Source organism: Ziziphus jujuba, chromosome 12, assembly GCF_031755915.1.
Source record: "Ziziphus jujuba cultivar Dongzao chromosome 12, ASM3175591v1".
Classification (NCBI taxonomy): Eukaryota; Viridiplantae; Streptophyta; class Magnoliopsida; order Rosales; family Rhamnaceae; genus Ziziphus; species Ziziphus jujuba.
Genome location: NC_083390.1, coordinates 25,472,819 through 25,493,794, shown reverse-complemented (window position 1 = coordinate 25,493,794; position 20,976 = coordinate 25,472,819). Strand labels below are relative to the sequence as shown.

Here is a 20,976-nt window from a genome sequence, read left to right as displayed (position 1 = left end):
TCTTTCTCTTTCTCTTTCTAGCCATTTATATAACATTGGTTTTTTGCAAATAAAACCCACCATGTGCCTCCCACCCTCCCTGCACACTCACTGTACGGCTCTTCCTCATTTGTCAAATCTCAAGCCTCTCTCTCTGTGACTCTGTGTGGTTCATTTTGGTTTAAAATTCTTTGTTTTGGGATGCCAAGTTTTTATTGTTAAAACTTGGGAAACTAACTGGCTTGTATTCCTTTTTTTTTTTTTTTTCTTTAAAAAAAAAAGGGAAAGAAAATAAACAAAATAAAAAATTGGACAAATGGTGGCTGTTCTTGGCTGCCTCCCTTCCTGAAAAGCTGACCTATTTCTCTTTCCAGCCCATGAAACATGGTCCCTCTCTCTCTCTCTCTCTCTCTACAAAAAATGAAAGCACTTTTCAAAGGAGGTCAATCCGAATTCTCTCTAAAGCTGAAAAACTGTGGTACACACAGTTAATTCTGCTTGCTATAACTACATTCCCATGCCATGCTAAAGAGTAAAAAGAAATGGGGTATTACATTTTACAATTTTGAGCCCCCTCATATGTTTTCTTTTTTTCTTTTTCTTTTTTTATAGATGGGGCGCTACTACTAAGTGATGACACTATTCTACCTATTTTAAGTCTTAACCACACACATCCACATCAAAATCCAATATGATTATGTTTACCTAATTATATGTTATAAATGAATTAATAAACGAAATGAATTCTCCACCATGCATGTATGCTTATTATTTTCCCAATTTTGTAATTTCATTCAATTAATTTTCTCCTCAAAAATCATATAACTTATATATATATATATATAAACTTCCATTGATTTTCCTCTTTGGTTTTTCAAAAATAAAAAGAAAAAGTAAAAACGAAAAGGAAGAAAAAGTTGTTGCCACATAGAGAAAATGAAGGGAAGAGTGTGATGCGGTTCCACAAAAGGGAAGGAAGGAAGAGGTGGAGAGGCGTGGCCTTTGGTGACAGTGCATGGGCATGGGAATGACTTAAGCTTGGAATAAAAGCATCAAAGCAAACTCCCTTTGATGTTGATATCTTTCTACCCATTTTTCACCCTCAAGATTCTTTTTTCTTTTTTTAATTTTATTTTATGTTTTACATTTTCATTGATAGTGGGATTTTTTTTTACTTTTCCTTTTTTTAAATATTGATTTTTACAAACTAAACTTTCATTTGAAAACAAATCAAAAATATTAATTTAAACAATTCTATCTAATTGTAATGAATTAGTAGCCTTAGTTTTAATTAGATACAATACAAGTGACGAAAGATTTTCTTCTATATTGTTCAACCGAAAATAGTAAATTGTTTCTATTGAAAACTATTAATGATAGCACTTCTTCCCCAAAACAAGCGTCAATTTTACAATTTGATCGATACTTTTTATTATTATTTTTATAAACCGGAAAGGAGGATTTAAATACTGGCCTTTGAATCTAAACTAGGGAGTTATTGTTCTAAAGGAATTAATTTGATCATTATTTTGTTATTTCAAAATTTTTTTTTTTTTTTAAAAAACAAAATTATAAGGATATGTGTGTGTGTGTGTGTATATATATATATATGGGATGAAATGAATATTATTGCATTCAAGTTTGAAAAAGTGAAAGTACAAAAGGAATATCAACTAACGTCACCGTCACTTTTTCCCCATACATATTGTAGTATATATAACTATACAGATGCGTGTGTGTGGATGCGTTGTTGATTTTGATGGCCACGATATTTTCACACTCTTTAATTTAAAAATAAATTTCCCACTTTTTTTTTTTTCCCTCCGCACTACAAATTGAATACATAAATATGTACGCTCATAAAGCTCAAATACTCATTTCTCTTATACTAATTCAAATTTCAATTTAATTGTAATAAAGCACAAAGTATCAATTATATGTAGATCATTTCTTCAACTTTTTAGTTCTTGGAGTTTTCACTTAATAATTATGATAACTTGTATTGGTGCATGAAACTTTACAAAATAAAAATAAAAATAGATTTTAAAAATAAAGCATAAAAATCCAAAGGAAATATAGACAAGGATGTGTTTGGAATTATAAGGATATAGTGGTAGCATACGTAATTATAATCATGCATGGGATGCTATGTGTGATGAGTTTGAGAAGGAAAGAGGGGAAGGATATTGATTTCATGCAATAGAGTCCATAGCATATGAGTACAAAAGGGGGACCAAATTATGATGGCTTTTCAATTTGCATTTTATGTTCCCATTCTACAAAGTGGCCTTCGCTCCTCCTACTCTCTCCCACTCAAATCTATTTCTTTTCTTTTCTTTTTAATTTTTATTTCTAAAATCTTACAAATGTTTGTTTTGTTTTTGTTTTTTGTTTTTTGTTTTTTGTTTTTTTTGTTTTGGACTTTAATCTCGTCATCATTCCATCATCAATGCCATCATCAATTCATCACCACTCTATTCTATACTTTACCTTCCATTTGCATCAATGTATCTGATTATTTTTCTTTTTCTTTATTTTATTTTTCTGTGAATATTCAATTTCAAGTCGATTAAGAAATATTCAAAATTTTAATATAAATTGTACACAAAAAAAAAAAAAAAGAAGTAAAATGTGTAGAGAGCAGAGTGTTTGCATGAGCATGTGGAATAATGAGTGGCAATGTCAGTCCATGCATGTGATTGTGAGGATAATTCAATTTGGTGAAACCAAGAGAGACAGACACAGAGTGCATGGCGTATGTCAGGGTGTTTGTCAGGTTTATATGAAAACTTTACCCCAAACAAAATAAATAAATATATAAATAAATAACAAAACTGATATGTCTTGGGCTTTGAATTAATTTGCATGTGAGTATGTGACTACCTACTATATATATATATAGATATATATTTGTATATTCTTCCAATTCCAATTTTATGAAAAAACATTTTAAAAAATTAATTGCAATTTCCCATCCACACCCGTCAAGTCTAGTCAACAAACCCCCACACCAACCTGCTACTTTGCACTTTGCAGAAGAACAATCAAGTGCAAACTTCTAGCTTTCTGTCTTGTAAAAAACAATAAAAAAAAAAAAAGTTTATGGAAAATAAAATTTTTAAGCACATAAGCTTTTCTTTGTATAAAAAAAGTTTCTCATTAATTTCAATTATGTATTTTATCATTGATGTTCTTTATACTCGCATATGTAAGAGAGTACGTATCGCTTAACTAATATTCCGATACGGTGATTGATTCGCTGGTTAATAATTGTGTTTTTGTCACTCGATAATTAATAATTACTCCTCGTGCGGATTAAGTATTTATTGAAGATATAAAAGGTAATGAATTTAATCGATAAAAAATAAAAAAAGAAAGATATCATATGTAATTATTCTTGCTATGATCTCTCTGGGTTTTAATTTCAGTGTATCCAATTGGTTAATCTTCCTCCAAAGTAGGAGAACAAAAAATCATCAATGAAGGAGGAGGAGCCCGATCGTATTTCTTGTCATTATTATCTAAATTCATAATTCTATATCATTTTTTTTTTCTTTTTGGAACATCCTATATATCAATTATTTTCATTTAGGCCATAATAGAAAGGCATATATAGCATTAATCATTAATTTTATAGTTTACAACTTTATTGAGTTTCACAGCTTTGCACTCACTCCAAGTCTCCAATAATAATCACTAATTTAATGCAGAATGCATGATTAGTTTGTGAAAAGACCAAGCTATTTTCACTGCAAAATGCCGCATTAATCATGGGTTTTTAGATTGATCAATCAAGCACTTCCTTTTAGTGCTTTTTTATTTTTAATTTATATAGCATTTTTTTATATCCAACTCATTTGTTATCTTCAATTAATTAGCACAAAAATACATGAGACCATAAACAAGTTGACAAAGATTATATACATACTAGGATGATGCATTATTCTTTAAAATTAGTCCACCACTAAAGTAAAGAACTACACCACTGAGCTTTGTGACTTTCAAATATTATTTAAAGAATCAATTTAGAAATGCAAGTGTATGTTAGCTTTTGTTAGCTATCTTCTCACCAAACAACAGAGCTTCTAATGAATACTAAGATACATCAAAGTGTACTTATTATTTAAAACATTTTGACATATATAAATACATGAGCTTTTTTATTTATTTTTTATTTTTATCGTGAGATTGTAAAATTTGTCCTCAAATGATTGTGTGAGAAAACACTAAATTGTCTTTATGGGAATGTATGTAGCGAACCTCTAATCTTCATGAATGCCAAGCAGTACCGTAGAGGGCTTGGTTTTTAAGTACTCCATCTGCATATAATTAAAATTTAGTTCATTATATAATAAATTATAAATACATGGATGCATGTAGCTTCAAAAGCGAGTGAAATGGACGGCTTGTGTCCTCTAATGCAAGTTACAACCTCTCAAGCTCTCTCAATATAATCAGCAATACATTGACACACCATCCTGGAAGCAATTAAGAGGTTTGTCCCTTTGTGGCAACTTAACTTCGAAAATCGGCAAAGAAATTGATAAAGAAAAAGTTTTACATTAATTTCATGTGAATGTGCTTGCTCTCTCTTGTATATATCATCCAAAATGTTTCCACTATTCTACCAGGAAACATATTTTTTACTTCACCCAAAAAAAAAAAAATGAGGGAATCATTTGTAGGAAATTTTTCTTCTTTAAAAAAAAAAAAAAAAAAATCACTGAGATTAGAAGAAAGCCCACACACAATTTCATTTTCAAGTAGAAAATTACGATATTTGATGGCGATTAATTTAGCCTAAATTAAATAATTACAGAGAAAAAATCCACGTTGGAATTGACTCACCTATATATCATCATTCAGGGTCATTTTTGGGCCACAAAAAATTAACTGGTAGGATCCTGTAATGTAATTATCTTCTTGGACTTGAAAATCAAAATTAACTTTCAAATTAGTTTGGTTAGCTGCTTTTATAATATATATAATTCAAAACAATAAAAGGAGTAACCAAATCCAAAGATCACTACAGCCAGCGTGACGAAAATAAAGAGTACTGTGAGTCCAAAAGAACACAATAAGATGGATGGGGTCATGGGTTGGTTTTGCAATCTTGTGAAAGGGACTGGTCTTGGAGAGAAAGCTAGTTATATAATTTGAATTTGGTGGTGGGATGATAAAGGAAACAAAATGTGGGAAGGAAAGGAGATGATGAGGGGTTTAATTTGTTTTGTGTTGGATGGGTTTTGGCTGAGGCTGAGGCTTAGGCTTAGGCTTTGTAAGTGTCACACAGTCACATATTTGATACATAGTGGGCTGTGGGGCGATCATTCCAAAGTGAAAAGGGGGCCAACTTTCTATAAATTCCTTCTTTTTGGATTACCACTTTGCATTGCATGTCTCCTTCCAACGCTAACTCACTCTCTCACGTCTACACAACATTTAATTATCTACACATATATTATATATTATCTCCTATTTATTTGGGCACCCCCAACCTTTTTATTTTTCCATGATAAACACCCTTCCCAGCTGAAATGACTTCCTTATCCTTGCTAAACCTTCAAATCTCAGATATGCCCACCCTTTCTTTTCCTTTATTTATAAATAAATTTTCTGCATCAATGATGAATTTAAATTTAAGGTTAATTGTATTTTAATGTCCTATACTTTGTTTATATTGCACATTGTTATGAAGTTAAAATGTTCTACATTAAATATTCAATTTATAATTTATTTAATATTGATTCAACTTCCAAATTAATTTCCAAATTGAGTAACACAAAATTTAAAAAATAAAAAAATTAACTAATTTTTTCATTAATAAATCAATTAATTTTTTTTCCTTATTTTATTTTTAAATTGAGAAAACTACACAATTTTCTCAATTTTTAAACTTTTTTGTTACTCAATTTGAAAATCAAATTAAAGTGAAACAAATTATAAATTGAATATCTAATAAAAAACGTTTTAAATTTGAGATTCCAATATGCCATCTAACAAAAGTATATGATACTAAAATACAATTAATATTTAAGTTTATGGCATGATGGAAGGATGACTTGGGAAAACTTCAGCAAATGAGGTAAATTCAAAAAGAAATTAAGAAGGAAACTAGCTCTTTTTGGTATAATTAGTGCACCCAAAATTGAAAAGGATAATTCTAAATGAGTTTTACTATTAGTGACAATTACAAGATTATATGGTAATTTTAATTAAAATATTTAATTTTATTGTTTTGTATATTAAAACATACAAATGAATTATCTAATAGTAATCATTTAAACTACTATATAGCATATAGATTCCATTAATTATTGTTCACCAATGATTATAAATAATATTTTTCATTTTACATTCATAAAATTTATTTATTAAAATGTTATATCATAATTTTGATAATTGATAAAGTATTATACTCTAAATTTAGAAAAAAAGTGAATTCAGTAAAATTATGCTACATTATTTGGTAAACAAATTTCATGAATTGCATTAGGAAACTAAAAATACGTAGGCACTAAATTTATATCAGTTGAGCACTTGAAAAACCTGTAACAGACAGCATTGTCACTAAAATCACAAATTTAATCGCACATAAACAAAAAAACTTTATGAAATTTACAATTAACACCATATAAACGAATTTGGAATAAAATTTTGTAAGATATTGGTGGGTGGCGCGGGGCAGGCTGAGCAGCCCAATGAACGAAGATGGATCTTTGTTGATTCATATATATATATATATATATGTATGTAATATTATAAGAATTAAAGACAGAGAGAGAGCAGAGAATAGGTACGCATGGTTGATTAAATCAAAGCACAAACACATGCATAGGAAATTAGGAATCCAGAAGAGAAAAGAATGATTAATATCAAAGTAACAGAAACAACGCACTGCTGCGCCCTTTGCATGTCACCAAACCCTAAATATTCCTTTCTTTTCTTTTCTTTTCTTTTCTTTTCTATTCCTTTTTTTTTTTTTTTCACAGCTTCCCACTCACCATCATCACCACGAAAACCTCATCATTTCCAACCCTTTTGTTTTCTTTAGTCCTTCTATTTTGATTTATTTATTTTTTTTCTTGCCCGGCTCGGCTGGTTTTCTCAGACTGAGAGAAAAATTAGCCTTGTTTTACAAAACCTATCACTTTCTTTCTTTTTATCATTGTTTGCATCCGTATGTAATTATTAGTTTTACTACCATAAGGGTACTTGCAATTACACTCTATTTGACTTGTGATCACCTTTTGCATTTTCTTTTCAATTTAATTTTCCTCTCTCTCTCTCTCTAAACCAGTTATATAGTGAAGTTTCAATGTTCTTAGCCCCAAAAAAAAAAAAAAAAATGAAAAGGAAGAGAGAGAAACGTTCCAATGTGTCCTAGCTAGTTATTCAGACCAGTTTCCTAATCCGAGCCTAAAGATTCATGTATATGTACATAGTAATGCTTTGTTGGGCAACATCCAACCCTTTATGTTCGGATGGCACTAAATTAAAGAATAAAATTATATACAAACTATCATTATTTTGCTTGAGTTAATTTTCTATGGAGTGTACATAGAAGAATTCTTAATCCAATAAACACATCAGTTGATTCTGTAAACTTGTACACTTCAGCAATAATCCCATCCAAATTAAGACATTCTGCTATGAGATCTGTAGTAATTCAACTCTATTTAATTTTCTAAATTAAGTATTTATCCATAAGTATATCTCTTTATTTTTTATAATAAGAAGCAAATCCTTTAGAAAGAAAAACCAAAAAAAGGTAAAGTAGTCAAGTCATAATTTATTCTTTCAAGCTAGCTGGCTGTTTTCATACAGGCTAGCTATGTACTAAGTTTTACAAAATTCTTTGAATATATTAAATATTATTTGATTATTTGATATGTACAAATACGTACATCAATTATGAGCTATAGCTGTCTTTTGAAAAATATCTTTTAATACTATAATATTGAAAGAAAAATTATCACCAACATAATTTATACTCAACTCTATTCATGAAAGAAAAATTATCACCAACATAATTTATACTCAACTCTATTCATGAAATGAGAAAAATTATCACCAACATAATTTATACTCAAAACTCTATTCATGAAATGAGAATAATTAACTCTTCTTTTTCATTATAGACGACATGTGAGCGCGCGCATAAACACACACACGCACATATATATATATATATATATATACACATTCCTTGACATAATCCACCATATAGAACTGTCAATTCGTTTTCTTCTTAAGCAGCATTGTTTTGACCGGAGTCCAACTGAAATATAAATATTTCACTTAAAAGACAAAACTAAAACTTAATCATATTGACATTTGGATATTAAAATAAACAGATAAAAACATAAAGAACGTTATGAGCATGAAATGATGCATATCCTCCACTTTTGCATGCATGTCAAATATGTCCTTAGAAGGCAATCAAACCCTTTCTGCTTTCCTTTCTCCTCACTCATAATAGATGGATATGGTGGTTTTTAACTTTCATTTTTAATATTGTTATTTTCTACTACTTTTATTTTTTATCTGATATATATATATATATATATAGATTTTCTGTGGACGCCCTTAAAACCTGCATACCTATATCAACCAAATGTTATTTTCTCATCATTATTGCTTAAAAGTAAACAACGACTATCTATCACCGTTACTACACAAACTTGAAAGAGAGAAGGAGCTAGTAATCAATAACAAGTTAAAAACCAACCTTAAACAGTTATTGCGTTTGCCAGCTTTAATATATTGTCGTCCGTATCATTCTAAACAAGAGAGACATTTATTAATTTCTTCCTAATATCCATACAGATTCTACTTAATTTCTCAAAGTCATTATTCATTACAGAAACACAAACAACATACATACATATATTAAATTAATATTCCATACAGGATTCTTCCACCTAGTCAAATATTTAGTGGGTAAGGCAAGCGTATTAGTATCCCTTGCGCTTGTTTCTTTTTTTTTTTTTTTTTTTTTTTTTAATCAAAAGGGTAAGCTCCATATATAACAAGGCCACTACAATTCTCGAACTAGGTCATTATAACCTTCCCCCTAATGTTTGTTTTTGTGTATATAAATGTGCATTATTATATAGACCTCTATCTTCGTCCTACCCTAGCTAGCTCAATTGATTAATACTAAGGTCGTCTGTATAAAACCATGATTTTTACTCCACTTATAATCTATTTATTATATATACCAGCCACTTTTCTACATATGTACATCTTCCTTATTCTTGAGAAGATCACTAAAAACGAAGAACATACCACGTACAAAGCCCCAAACAAGTATTCATGATTCTAAGCAAAATTCCGGGTTTTTTCTTTTTTTAAAAAAAAAAGAGAAAAGAAAAGAGGAAAAATGTAGGGAAAAATAAATAATAATAATAATAATAAAAGAAAAAAAAAAAAAAACACGAGAGAGAGAGAGAGATAGAGAGAAAAGAAATGGCATTGTTTGATAGCGTGGGGGTGCGTGCAGGGTACACCGTTAGGGAACCAAAGCCTGGAGAAGGTTGGGACGTTGATATCCGAGCGGAGTAAGCAGAAGCAATGATGATGATCAAAACGCAGCGCAGCGAGCATCCTCATGCGCATGAGAGAGAGCGCACCATAACAGCGTACGCCCTCGAAATTCCCGACATGTCTGGGCCATCAAATTCCACGCTTTTGCATGGACGTGCGTGGGGCTGTGCGTGGGGCCCAATTCCCTGACTGCGCGTGCAAAGCCGGACTTCATGGGGGGCTCTCCAGTGGGTCCCTCTCCCTCCTACCCAACACGTACTCTCTCTCTCTCTCTCTCTCTCTCTATTATGATTTTCTATTACCACCATCATTGTCTTCTTTTACTAATCCACATTGCGTACATTTCCCAATTATTATATTGCCTTTTTTTTTCTTTTTTTCTATTTTAATTATTTTTATTAGTGATGAAAATTTATTTTTGTTTTTTTCTGCAGCTTTTTATTTTTTTATTTTTTTTTCGCCTTCGTGCAACGTGGGGGTCCTATGAAATTTTTATTTCTTTTCTTTAAAGAGACTGTTTCATGAAAGGAAAATTTTTAGTAGTAAAAGAAAAGAAATTATTTATAAAAAAAACCCAAAAGAAAAAAAAAAAAAAAAAAAGAGATGGGTTTGTCATGGTTGAGTCACGTCGACGTTTGATTAGTCATGAAAAGTGAAACAGTAAGCAGATTAATGGGAACATGAATTTTGCCCAATTGCTCTCTGCACTTGCAACCCCTCACAGTGAGTAATCCCCCTTATTATGTTCTACTTTTTCATCTTCCCAATTTTCTTTCTTTTTCCTTTGTTTTCTTGGGACGATTCCCTTGTTTTATTTTTTTGCAGTAAGTTGTTGGGACAATTCCTATTCATGTATAAATAAGATCTTCTAGAACGACTTTTAACAAAGTAAACTCTTACGAAAGAAAAAAATAAATAAATAAATACAAACTTATATAATAAACAATGGTGGTACAAGGAATCACTAATATAGAGTTGAAGAACATTTGTTATATCGTTCATGCTGTTCATATACTTTATGTTTTATATGTGATAATTGATTGCTGTAAGATTGCTGTAAGATTACTGTACTGCTACTAATTGGCTTTGGTCAATTGTTAAATAAACATCTAGAAGTGAAAAAGGGAATTGGGGTAAAGGGTTGAATTGGAAAAACAAAAACATATTGGAACTAATGGAAATTAGTCCAGTTTGGTAGTTGTCGGATGGGTTTTCTGTTTCGCAGCCTTTGGTGTGGTCTTTCTTAGGCCACATCCCATGTGATTGGATTGAGAATTAATTGTTTAGAAATAATTATTATATGAAGTATAACAACCAACAGGAATTCCCTTCTTTAATCGGACCTCCCACATTCTATTACCACCTTTTATGGGCATGCAATGCAATTCTTGTTTATTTATTTCAGCCAATGAGCTAAATATTGGAACTTCATTTTCCAAAAATAACATTCATTTCTTTTTTTCCAAAGCTTTATGTGTAATATAAGGATAGAATTTTCCCCCACCACAAATTAATGCTATATATGCATATATCCCTTCATATATAATATACGCCAGAATATATATATAATAATACTTACTAATTTTTTAATGTATAGAAAACATCATGTACACATGAAGTCTGCCAAATGAGATGGGAAACCTAATCCTTTCTATCTCTCTGATCTCTTACAATTTTTTGCAACTTCTAAACAATGTGGTTATATATTTTGTAGGATAATTACATAAGGTAATTTATACTTTCATAATTTATTCTTACAAACATAATAGTTAATAAATGTAATATATATATATATATATATATATAGCATCTATATTAAACGCAATGACCCCAAGCTTTGTAAGCTTCTTGTAGACTTATTAGGAGCAACAGGTATTAATTATTTCCGTAAATTAAGCATTATTCTTTCTTATTTTTGCAAAGTATCCGAGATTATCTTCTTTAAGTTGAGCGTTCAACATGGTGAATGATAATTTGGTTTGGCTGCTGCATAACATTACTTGAGCATTAGACATTACTAGAAACTCTGATTTAAACATACATGAACCTAACATTGTAAGTGGCAAGATACCCCCTTAGCAAGTTATCAGATGGGCTCGCTTACAACCTAAGTTACAGCCCAAGCAATATCAGTCTACGGGCCCCTCTTTTTATTTTATTTTTTAACCAATTACAAAGATAGAGAGAGAAAAGCATATATTTGTCTATAGCTTTCTTATTTCTCATGAAAATAAAACTTTCCTACCACAAACACAAGTTAAGATTTATATGATATATGATATGATATGATATGTTTACCAAAAAAACAAAAAAGATTTATATGATATGCACATGTCATCTAACACTAAATATCACATCTTGTCACAAATGTTTTCTCCAACATTATCAACACCTTTGATTTTTTTTTTTTTAATTTTTTTTTTTTTAATGATACACAATTCAATCACAATAATGCACTTAAGAGAGTAAAAAACAGGTGAATAATTTACCACTTTTGAGGAACTTTTCAGCTCCTTCTCCAAGCTGTAGTGGGAAAATCCTAAACACGCTAGTAGATCGATCGATCTACAGCATTGACCATTAGATTCTAAAAATGTCTTGTTAGTAGGCAGGCTTTAAGGGAAATTAAGTTTGGTCTAATTTTTTGGTCATTGATCTATCTAGTAGACAGATCTCAACCTCTACTGTCTCAGTCCGTTCCAGAAAAGCATTTAGCTTGACTCATCTTATGCCTCGTCCCCATTATTCCAATTTACTTTAAATGAGGTGCCACAGATCCTTTTGTCATTATCTGTATCCAATAACACCGACCGTTAAGGCTGCTCAGAAAAAAATTCCATTCTGTTACCTGCATTCAAGAGTGAAACGACTATAACTATCAGCCATGCAATGTGAATATTTATCCTTAGTTCAGAATACAAACGACTACCTTTTGATACTTTTCGTCAATAATTATTCCCTTTGAATATTATTAGCCACACAAAACTAGTTGTACCATCTATAAACAACTTGATGATAATCTTGTTCAACAACATCCTACATCTATCATTGACAAATTACCCAAGAAACAGACATGGGCAAAGATAAAATCTTTTAATTAAATTATGCTGTGAAATTATTAGCTTCCAATCTCTTTCAATACGGTGGATAGAAATCTTAATCAAGTTTCTTGTTTTTTTACCCTGCTTTAACTGCCTCTGTGGAGGTTGATTAGAAATCAAAATGAATCTGAATGGGACATGCAAAAATGAAGTCAAACAGTAATTTAGCAAGTCTTGAAATTATGTACACAATACATGTGATGGTGGAAACTCTGTAGTTGGATTGTCAATTCCGTTTACCTTAATTACAATTAAACCAGATCCTCTTCCTTCTCAGTAAGATGAACCGTTGCTTTCTCTGGAGCTAAATTTTATGATCAAGTAAACAATTGGCAATGGGAAATATCAATTCTCTTCTGTAAAATGGGGAAACATAGCTGATACAATGGGATTTCCAGATGAAAAACCATGTATTAGACATATACAATATTTTCTATGGAAAAGAGACTGGAAAGAACAATATAAACAAATAAGTCAAAAAAAGTGTCTTAGGTTTACAAATATAGTCCTAGCTTAAGAACAGATTGTAAGCATAATTTCCTTACTAGTTGATGTCTTATCATTCTACAAATTCACAAGGTTTATGCTCACAGTTGACAGTATCCAAGGATATATATGTTTTTCAGGCCAGAATGGTAAAGATTAAAAAAAAAAAAAAAAAAAGAATAGTAGATAGCCTATGCATAAAGTTCTTGGTGAAGTCCATTTCATATTTTGTTGAAAAAAGAATCCATGTCCATGTAACCTAAAACTAAGAAAACTCTACTTCCAGCTTTGAAACCGTAGGCAAAAATTGTGAAACAGCAGGAGTACTTTATTGATTCCCAGAAAACTTAACGAGGAGCTATTAGATATGTACTAAATGCGTCAAATTTTCAATTTGTAACTTTTCTCATTCCACTACCACCTAAACATTATCTACTCAACTTGCAAGCCAAAAATTCACCATTTCATCATTTCAGTTTTGGACAATGAAAATTTCATAGTGCCAGATCATTATTGTCACACATTGTCCTCAGATTCTGCAGTATCTCAGACGTGACATGAGCGTGAAAGGGATTCAAGAAAATCTCTTTAGAATTTGGGTACTTGATTTTCCACTTTTGTCTAATATATATGTTTGTATTAGTCACTACTGTGGAATTCGGTTTCTTATTTGTGACTAGAGATATTTGGTTATATGAATTTTCCTAATAGTTAAATGTTTAGAATTTTAGATTAGTTCTAGTATGATATATACAATTAATGTAATAATTAGTGCGTATAATGCTTATCTTAACACGAATTTGATCCGACGAGTTAGAAAGGACCATGATGTAACTCACCTGTCTTCATGGTCGTGCAGCGACAATGACAATTTCATGAAATGGCCTCATGTTAAACACTTCATACCAAATTGCCAAAGATATGTTTGTGATTGCAAATAATTGTAATAGCAAAACATCATTACTTCAAATGGCTCTATCATTATTACTCATCAATTTGGCCACAATCGGTAGTCCAGTTGGCTGTGAGACTCCCCTTAAGAATATTATGCTTATTCCATCAATGCAAAAGTTGCCAAAAGATGCACATTTAAGGCCCAAACAGAGACCCAACTAAGGAAGGAAAAGCATGATTAAATCACTCATTGGTGCAAACTTTGCGGATCGAGGTTATCAGAAAGGAAAATGCTATACTAATCGTACAATTAAGTAGACCACTTATTCTGATCACCACTTAGTCAAACTTTTAAAAAATTTTAGCACAGAACTGTTTAAAAGTCCCTGCAAATTTTGCAAGCACTTCATCTACCAGACTAACTCAAAATTCTTGTGGTACTAACATATATATTTTTTTGTTCCTTCACATAAATAAGCATTCTTTTTCTTCTTAAAAGCAAATTGGTAAAAGAAAAGTACTAGCCATAGCAAAAAGTCTCACTAATGACCCGTTAATGGGTATGGACCCTTACGAGACAGCTTAATGTTGGCATTTCCCATAAATTCGTGCACTGTTGGGTCATTTAGAAAGCTTGGGCAGACAACCCGTACTGATATTGTGATATTTGAATCTAAGCGTTGGTTCTACGATGATGGGTTGGGAAATTTATACAAGCTAGTGTTCTTTGGCAAACCAATATGTGATCACGCGCCTTTCTTGTCAAGCCCACAGAACTTTTCATCACCGAAACAAGAATTTTAAATATTATATTACTGTTATTTAAATAGTATATTAAACAAGAATTTTAAATTATGACAATGTCGTACAACATCATTTTTTTTTTTTTTTAAAATTTGATTTGGTTTTTAAATTTCCAAGACGTGGTATTTTATAATACTAGGCCAATATCGTCTAAAGAATAACATTTCGTAGGGGTGTTGATAAGTTTTAAGCAAACCACCCCCTTCAATCCAATTCAATTCAGTGTTTTCACTCAATCCGAAATTTATGACTAACAATTATTGGTATCTTGTGATATCCCCTCTCTTACGAAAAGAAAGCACTTAGGCCATTTGTTTGCAAAAGGCCATCATGATATGTATGGTTCAGCTTCCAAGTTATTCCCCTCTGTATTTTGCTTTTGTTTTGATTTGATGAACCAAGTACACAAAACAATTTGCCAAAATAAAACGCCTTATCTCATCTCAATGAATTCTTACCACCATTAAAGGCAATACCATCTTTATCAACTAAAGAGAGCCTTTAACCCAAATGTGATGTCGTTTCGACGAGATTTATAGTAACATTCTGAGTCTGACCTCCCACCCCTTTTTACAAGTCAGCCTAACAAACATGATTAAGCAACAAAACCCCCATGTCTAGTCTAGTCTAGTCTAGTCCCTTTGCTTTGCACGTTAAACCAGGAACATATTTTCAACGTTCTTTTTTTCTCTGAATATATATAAAAGCTGTCGGTCGAGTAGAATAATTTGCTTCTGAAGATTTGTTATTCCTATGTATTTTATATATATTTTTATGGGTTTGATCTCGAAGAAATCGATTCAACCAAAGCTCTCTCTCACCTACTACCACATCCGGATCCTTTATTTTGGAAGCCATGCGGTTGTCAAATAGGACTGGTCTAGTCCAGAACTCGGACAGTGGCTTTAATCGATGAGTGGCCAAATCCCATATTATATAGATTTTATTCCCATTTTCAAATCAATGTGGACAATAATTGACAACTAAAAATAAAAAAATAAAAATAAAAATGCTAAAATATATTATTATATTCAGAACACCCACAATTAAAGGATAGAAAAGACGTACTCAATCCAAATTAAAACAGTACAAATAAAAAAATAAACGTGCTTCCGAGAAATTTCAAACGGAAACAGCGGGTTCAAACTTCAACCATCAAACAACAAAGATAGGAAAGAAAAGAAAAGTTAATATTTCCACATGTGAGTTTTTTAATAAATAGTGACCCTTAGAAAAAAGACTAATAAAAGAATGGCATCAGGTCCACTGGAAAGTGGGAGGAAGGATACAGCGAATAATCGCCAAAAACCCATTACATAAACGTGAACCTGAACCACCGAACAAAGGCCCTCCTACACATTTCCATATATATATATATAATATATGTATATATTCTACTATTTCCTCTATCTCCATGTCTATCCACCGACAAATGTGAACACAAGCTATTAGGAGTAGTTTAGGACTAGGACTGCTTTTCAGCTCCCTTAAAAAAAAAGAAAAAAGAAATATAACATAAAATGCTACAAGTTTTAATGTGGTCTTTTGTCATCATTAGGCCTATAGCCTCCCAAACTTTCTAGCCCAGCAGAAACGACTCTTCTCCAGTATTTTCCGACTGGTCTAGAAACGCGTTTTTTTGCGTCTCAGACCTGGGTGTGACAACCATAAGGGGACACCAAAGTCAGCCTGTAGAAAAAAATATCAAAGAACGCGCTTTGTTATTTCTTTATTATTATTATTATTATTATTTTTACTACTATCAAACAGCTTTTGTAAAATCACAGACCTTTTCGTGTTCTTTGAAAAAGACAAATAAATACTTCCTTAAAACAAACACACAAGAGTACCCATCAGTTTACACTCAATCTCGAATACTGGTTTAGTTCCTCGGGTAATATTCTCCCTTTAATGGGTACTTTTTTCTTTAATATACAATAAAAGATTTATCTTTGAAATATAAAATGTTTGGAATTCATTAGTTTGTTTTAAAAATAATAACTAAAAAGTGCACAAGTCTACTCTGCCAATATGAGATAAAAGTAAAACCTATGCTCTACTTCAACCTTCATTGTTTATCCAGATCTCCAAAGATTTATGTACCAAAAAGAAGGAGATCGGATCTGCTTCAATGCTTCCAAAAAGTCTTTTCCTTCCTAATTTCATATTATTTATAAATAATTTTACTGCAATAATTTCAATATATTCCATGATACAATTCAAATTTCCATTAGGATTGCAAAATATTTTATAGGTACATATAATCATTACACTATATTATAACATAATGTAAATTTGTTTTGTTCCTAAAATAGCCAATCATGATTCCTAAAATAATAATAAAGGTGTATCTTCCCTGACTGATCCTCTTATTCTTAAAATGATTTATAAATTTTCACATATGAGAAAAGAGAAAAAAAAAAATTTTGAGAAAGTAAACAATTCCCCCATTTCCACACGCAAAGGAAGACTTGAAATTAAATTATCTGTTTCCTTAGAACTTAAGTTTTAAAATTGCATATAAATGGTTCATGTTCAAAAAATTGTTTGTTTGCACTTTGCAACATAAAAACGTATTCTACCCAATTACATATATTAGAAAAACACCAGTTCAAATAAATTTTTGTACTTTTTTAAATTCTATAGCCCAAAAACACCAACTCTTATTTAAGTACCTAATTTGAAATTATAAACTAAAAAACAATGAAATAAATGTGATCTAAAGTTGAGAAATTAGAAAAAGGTTTTTTGGGGGAGTTACCTCTCTTTGCGCTTCTCGAGGAATCTCTGCAGTGACTTTCTACGTGCAATCGGCAGATCTATAAGTAGTAAAAGAAATTTCCTTCCATTAGAAATTAAATTAAACCTTTTTTTTTTTTTTTGAAAAAATTAATTAACTAAGAAACTTGCTGAGTCCTATTCATGTCACTGCTTGAATAAAAAGCAGATTATAACTAAAGGACTTATTACCTCCATTTAGATCAGGATCAAGTAGCTGTTGTTGCTCGCACGAAGGAAGTGGGGATTTCGCATTTGCAGTTGCCGATTCAACAGCTTTACAGCCCCTTTCAAAAGCAATCTTCAGAATACCTTCTGCCTATACAATTATTGCCCATTCATGATTAAAAAACCCCCCACAACAAAAATATATTAAAAATAAAATTTCAAAAAAAAAAAAAAAAACTCTGATAAAGTAGAAGCCAACCTTGTCGCGAGGCACATCAAAAACAGAGACGGTTCCATTGTAGAAAATGGTCAGAGGAGCAGTTTCCTGAAGGTTCTCTGAAATAGGCCTGGCAATCAGACAACCACATTTCAAATCCCCAAATTTACACACACACACACACACACAAACACTAAAAAATTGAAAAAAAAATAAAAATAAAAGAGCAATTAAAATGGAGGATGAAGAGAATGATTACCTGTTAGAAGGAACATAGACAGGCAAAGGGGGAAAAAGAATCTGATCCGTCTTGGGGCTCGACGGAACCGAATACGATTTCTGAGAAGTAATAACGGAGCGATTAACGGCATTGTCGCCGGAACCCATCTGGTTGTTCATCACAGAACCGGAGGCGATAACAGATTTCAAAATCTCAGGGTCAATCTTCGAAATGGCGCTCTGAATGCCTATCACATATACATACATATACAAACACAAACAGCAGTATAAGAAGAAGCTAAAAATTAAAAAAACAAAAAAAAAAAAATTGGAGGAAAATAAGAATTTAAAGCGAAGCTATTCAGAAATTAACCTCGAAAGCTTCTTTGAGAGTGAAGAAACTTTTGGAACTGAGACTTGGAAGAGGAATTCTGATCCCTCTCCATGCCAAAGAAATCGAGCTCAACAGTTGCCTTCGACATGTTTGTGTTGTGTTTTATGTTATTTGTTTTTTAGATTTTCGAAATGGAAGAAGTTGTTCAATGCTTAAGGCGGGAGGAAGATGAAAAACTAAAGGAGGTTATAAAGGATGGTGAATTAAAAAATAAATAATAAAAAAATAAAATCACGAGTAACATATGAAAGCACTGGATTTGGCACACGTCTTCCACGTGGTGTCATGAATGTAAGAAACAGGTACAACTAATACGCTCTGCTAAGTACCACTAGTAGTATGAATGAACGGCAACTGTTGGTGGTGGTCTACATGTTTCATCGAAGCATGCCCGCACCCAATCACTCACACCTTGACTCCTGCATTTTCCCCCTTTTTTTTTTTTTTCCTTCTTTTTTCAATTTATTTTAATTAATTAACAAATATATATATATATATATATATATTTTACCACGTCAAAGCGTTGGACCTCTTCCTCCTCCAACCTCCCAACCAAATTCTTTAAGATTTTATGGGATTTTATATTAATTTGAATTTTCTTACTTTTCTAGATGCCCTTTAAATTTGGCCAACGTTTTTATTTTTATTTTTCTTCTTCTTTTTATTGCTTTTGAATGTTCTTTACGTACCTCTTTTGCCTCTACTTTTCTTTTTCTTTTTCTTTTTTCTTTTTTTGCGTGTTCTAAACGAATGAAATTCCTCCTTTCTTTCTTTCTTTTTTTTTTTTTTTTTCTATACTCTTTCTTGGAAAAATCACATAAACAATATTAATTTTTGTGGTCTCTTCAAAGCAACTCTTTTTTTTTTTTTTAATGGGTAAAAATTAATTTCTTGGGTCTTGTGGTTAACGTACAAAATTTATTCAAATATTGGCACTGTGCCTCATGTTTGGAATTGAATGTGGTAGATGTGCTGCACGAACTTTACTAGTCATGTTGCAAATGCACAATTTTAGAAGAAAATGAATACTAGGCTAACTGACAAATTTGACCAGGTCTTTTTTTTGTTTTTTGTTTTTTTTTTTTATGCATACTTATAATAAATAATGATTCGTAAACTTTAGGAATGGTAGAGCCGTGTGGACCAAAATTTAAGTATAGGGAAATATCCTATCAAATATAAAGTTTATTTCCAACATCTAGTATTAGCGTATATGATTTAATAATGGATAATGTTAAAGGTACCAATAATTTTAGTAAATAGATAAACTTTATCAATTTATCAAAATGATCTGATAGGGTAATTTGACAAGATAATATGTTGCTATTTTACTGGCTTAAATATTTTTTTTTACATGATAAGTGAATTTTTTAAAAAAACTTATTAAAAAGTATAATTAAATATTAAAAAAACATTTTGATATATATATTTTTGATATTGAGGATGGAGATCAATTCAAGTTCAGATCATTATCTGTAGAAATCAAAGATGGTATCCTAGCATTATTTCTTAATAATATTAGCATTTAGTAGTCCTATAATTTATCCAATATATTTTGTAACTCAGCATTCTCACAGGAGACAGAATGTGGAATTTATGGTAAACTAACCCATTCATTTACCATTTTCTATGCATATCAAATGTGATTTTCAAACAAGTCTGTTCAACCTAAATAAATAGTCAAATTACAATATTATTCTTTCTTTTTTCATTTATTTACAATAATTTTATTCTATTTTATGTTTTGAATTTAAAAATTTAATATGTAGATGTGAATAAATTATCAAATAAATTAAATTCATTTTAAAAAATTATTCTTTTTTAACTACAATAATTTTCACTGAAACATAAACACAAACATACTTTTTTAAATAATGCATACTATGAAATCAAAGAATCTCAACTTGAAAGATAGTCTTGTAATAATAAAAAGAAAAAAAGAAAAAACAGTAATAATGATTCAATTCATTTGTTTCATTTAGTCTAGTATTTTATTTGTATATAAATCTTATTTATTTCTTAACAATTTAAGAAATCGGTGTCTCAAATGTTATCATAAAATTTGATAAAAATCTATGTCACTTATTCAAAAAAAGAAAAATATTTATCTATAGAGATCTAATTATGTAGATTGATATATAATCACCACTTTTATTAAAATGGAAAAAGAAAAGGGCAAAAAAAAATTTTTTTTGGGGGGTGAAAAAAGTAAAAACTGTGTTGTATCCTATAGAGGCACGCACTTATGGTTGGCCTAGACATGCATTTTAAAATAGGAATGGGAAAACAGATATTTGGGCGAGAGAAGTGGGGTAGATAGAAGGAAGAGGTTGCGGTGGAGCTAGTAAACGGCGCGAAAAGTCATGAGAGAGAGAGTGCTCAGTGCG

At 30.9% G+C, this 20,976-nt stretch overlaps 1 protein-coding gene across 1 annotated transcript; it reads right to left on the bottom strand.

Moving 5' to 3' along the window:
* Nucleotides 1–15,803: 15,803 nt before the first annotated feature.
* On the bottom strand, nt 15,804–18,988 carry LOC107435244 (protein TIFY 9). Its single transcript, XM_016046808.4, has 6 exons — nt 18,569–18,988; nt 18,236–18,443; nt 18,019–18,106; nt 17,784–17,910; nt 17,575–17,632; nt 15,804–16,502 (listed from the first exon to the last, which is right to left on the bottom strand). Exons 1-6 carry the CDS (start codon nt 18,675–18,677, stop codon nt 16,460–16,462), a joined length of 633 nt encoding a protein of 210 aa, XP_015902294.3. The 5' UTR covers nt 18,678–18,988; the 3' UTR covers nt 15,804–16,459.
* Nucleotides 18,989–20,976: the final 1,988 nt, after the last annotated feature.

Bases quoted from the DNA above. Each gene is read 5' to 3' on its own strand.
- LOC107435244 (XM_016046808.4), bottom strand. From the start codon at position 18,677: ATGTCGAAGGCAACTGTTGAGCTCGATTTCTTTGGCATGGAGAGGGAT. The intron at 17,911-18,018 runs GTTGGCTTCTAC...ATAATTGTATAG, and splicing joins TTGATGTGCCTCGCGACAAG to GCAGAAGGTATTCTGAAGAT. The intron at 16,503-17,574 runs GTAACTCCCCCA...TTTTTTCTACAG, and splicing joins CTCGAGAAGCGCAAAGAGAG to GCTGACTTTGGTGTCCCCTT.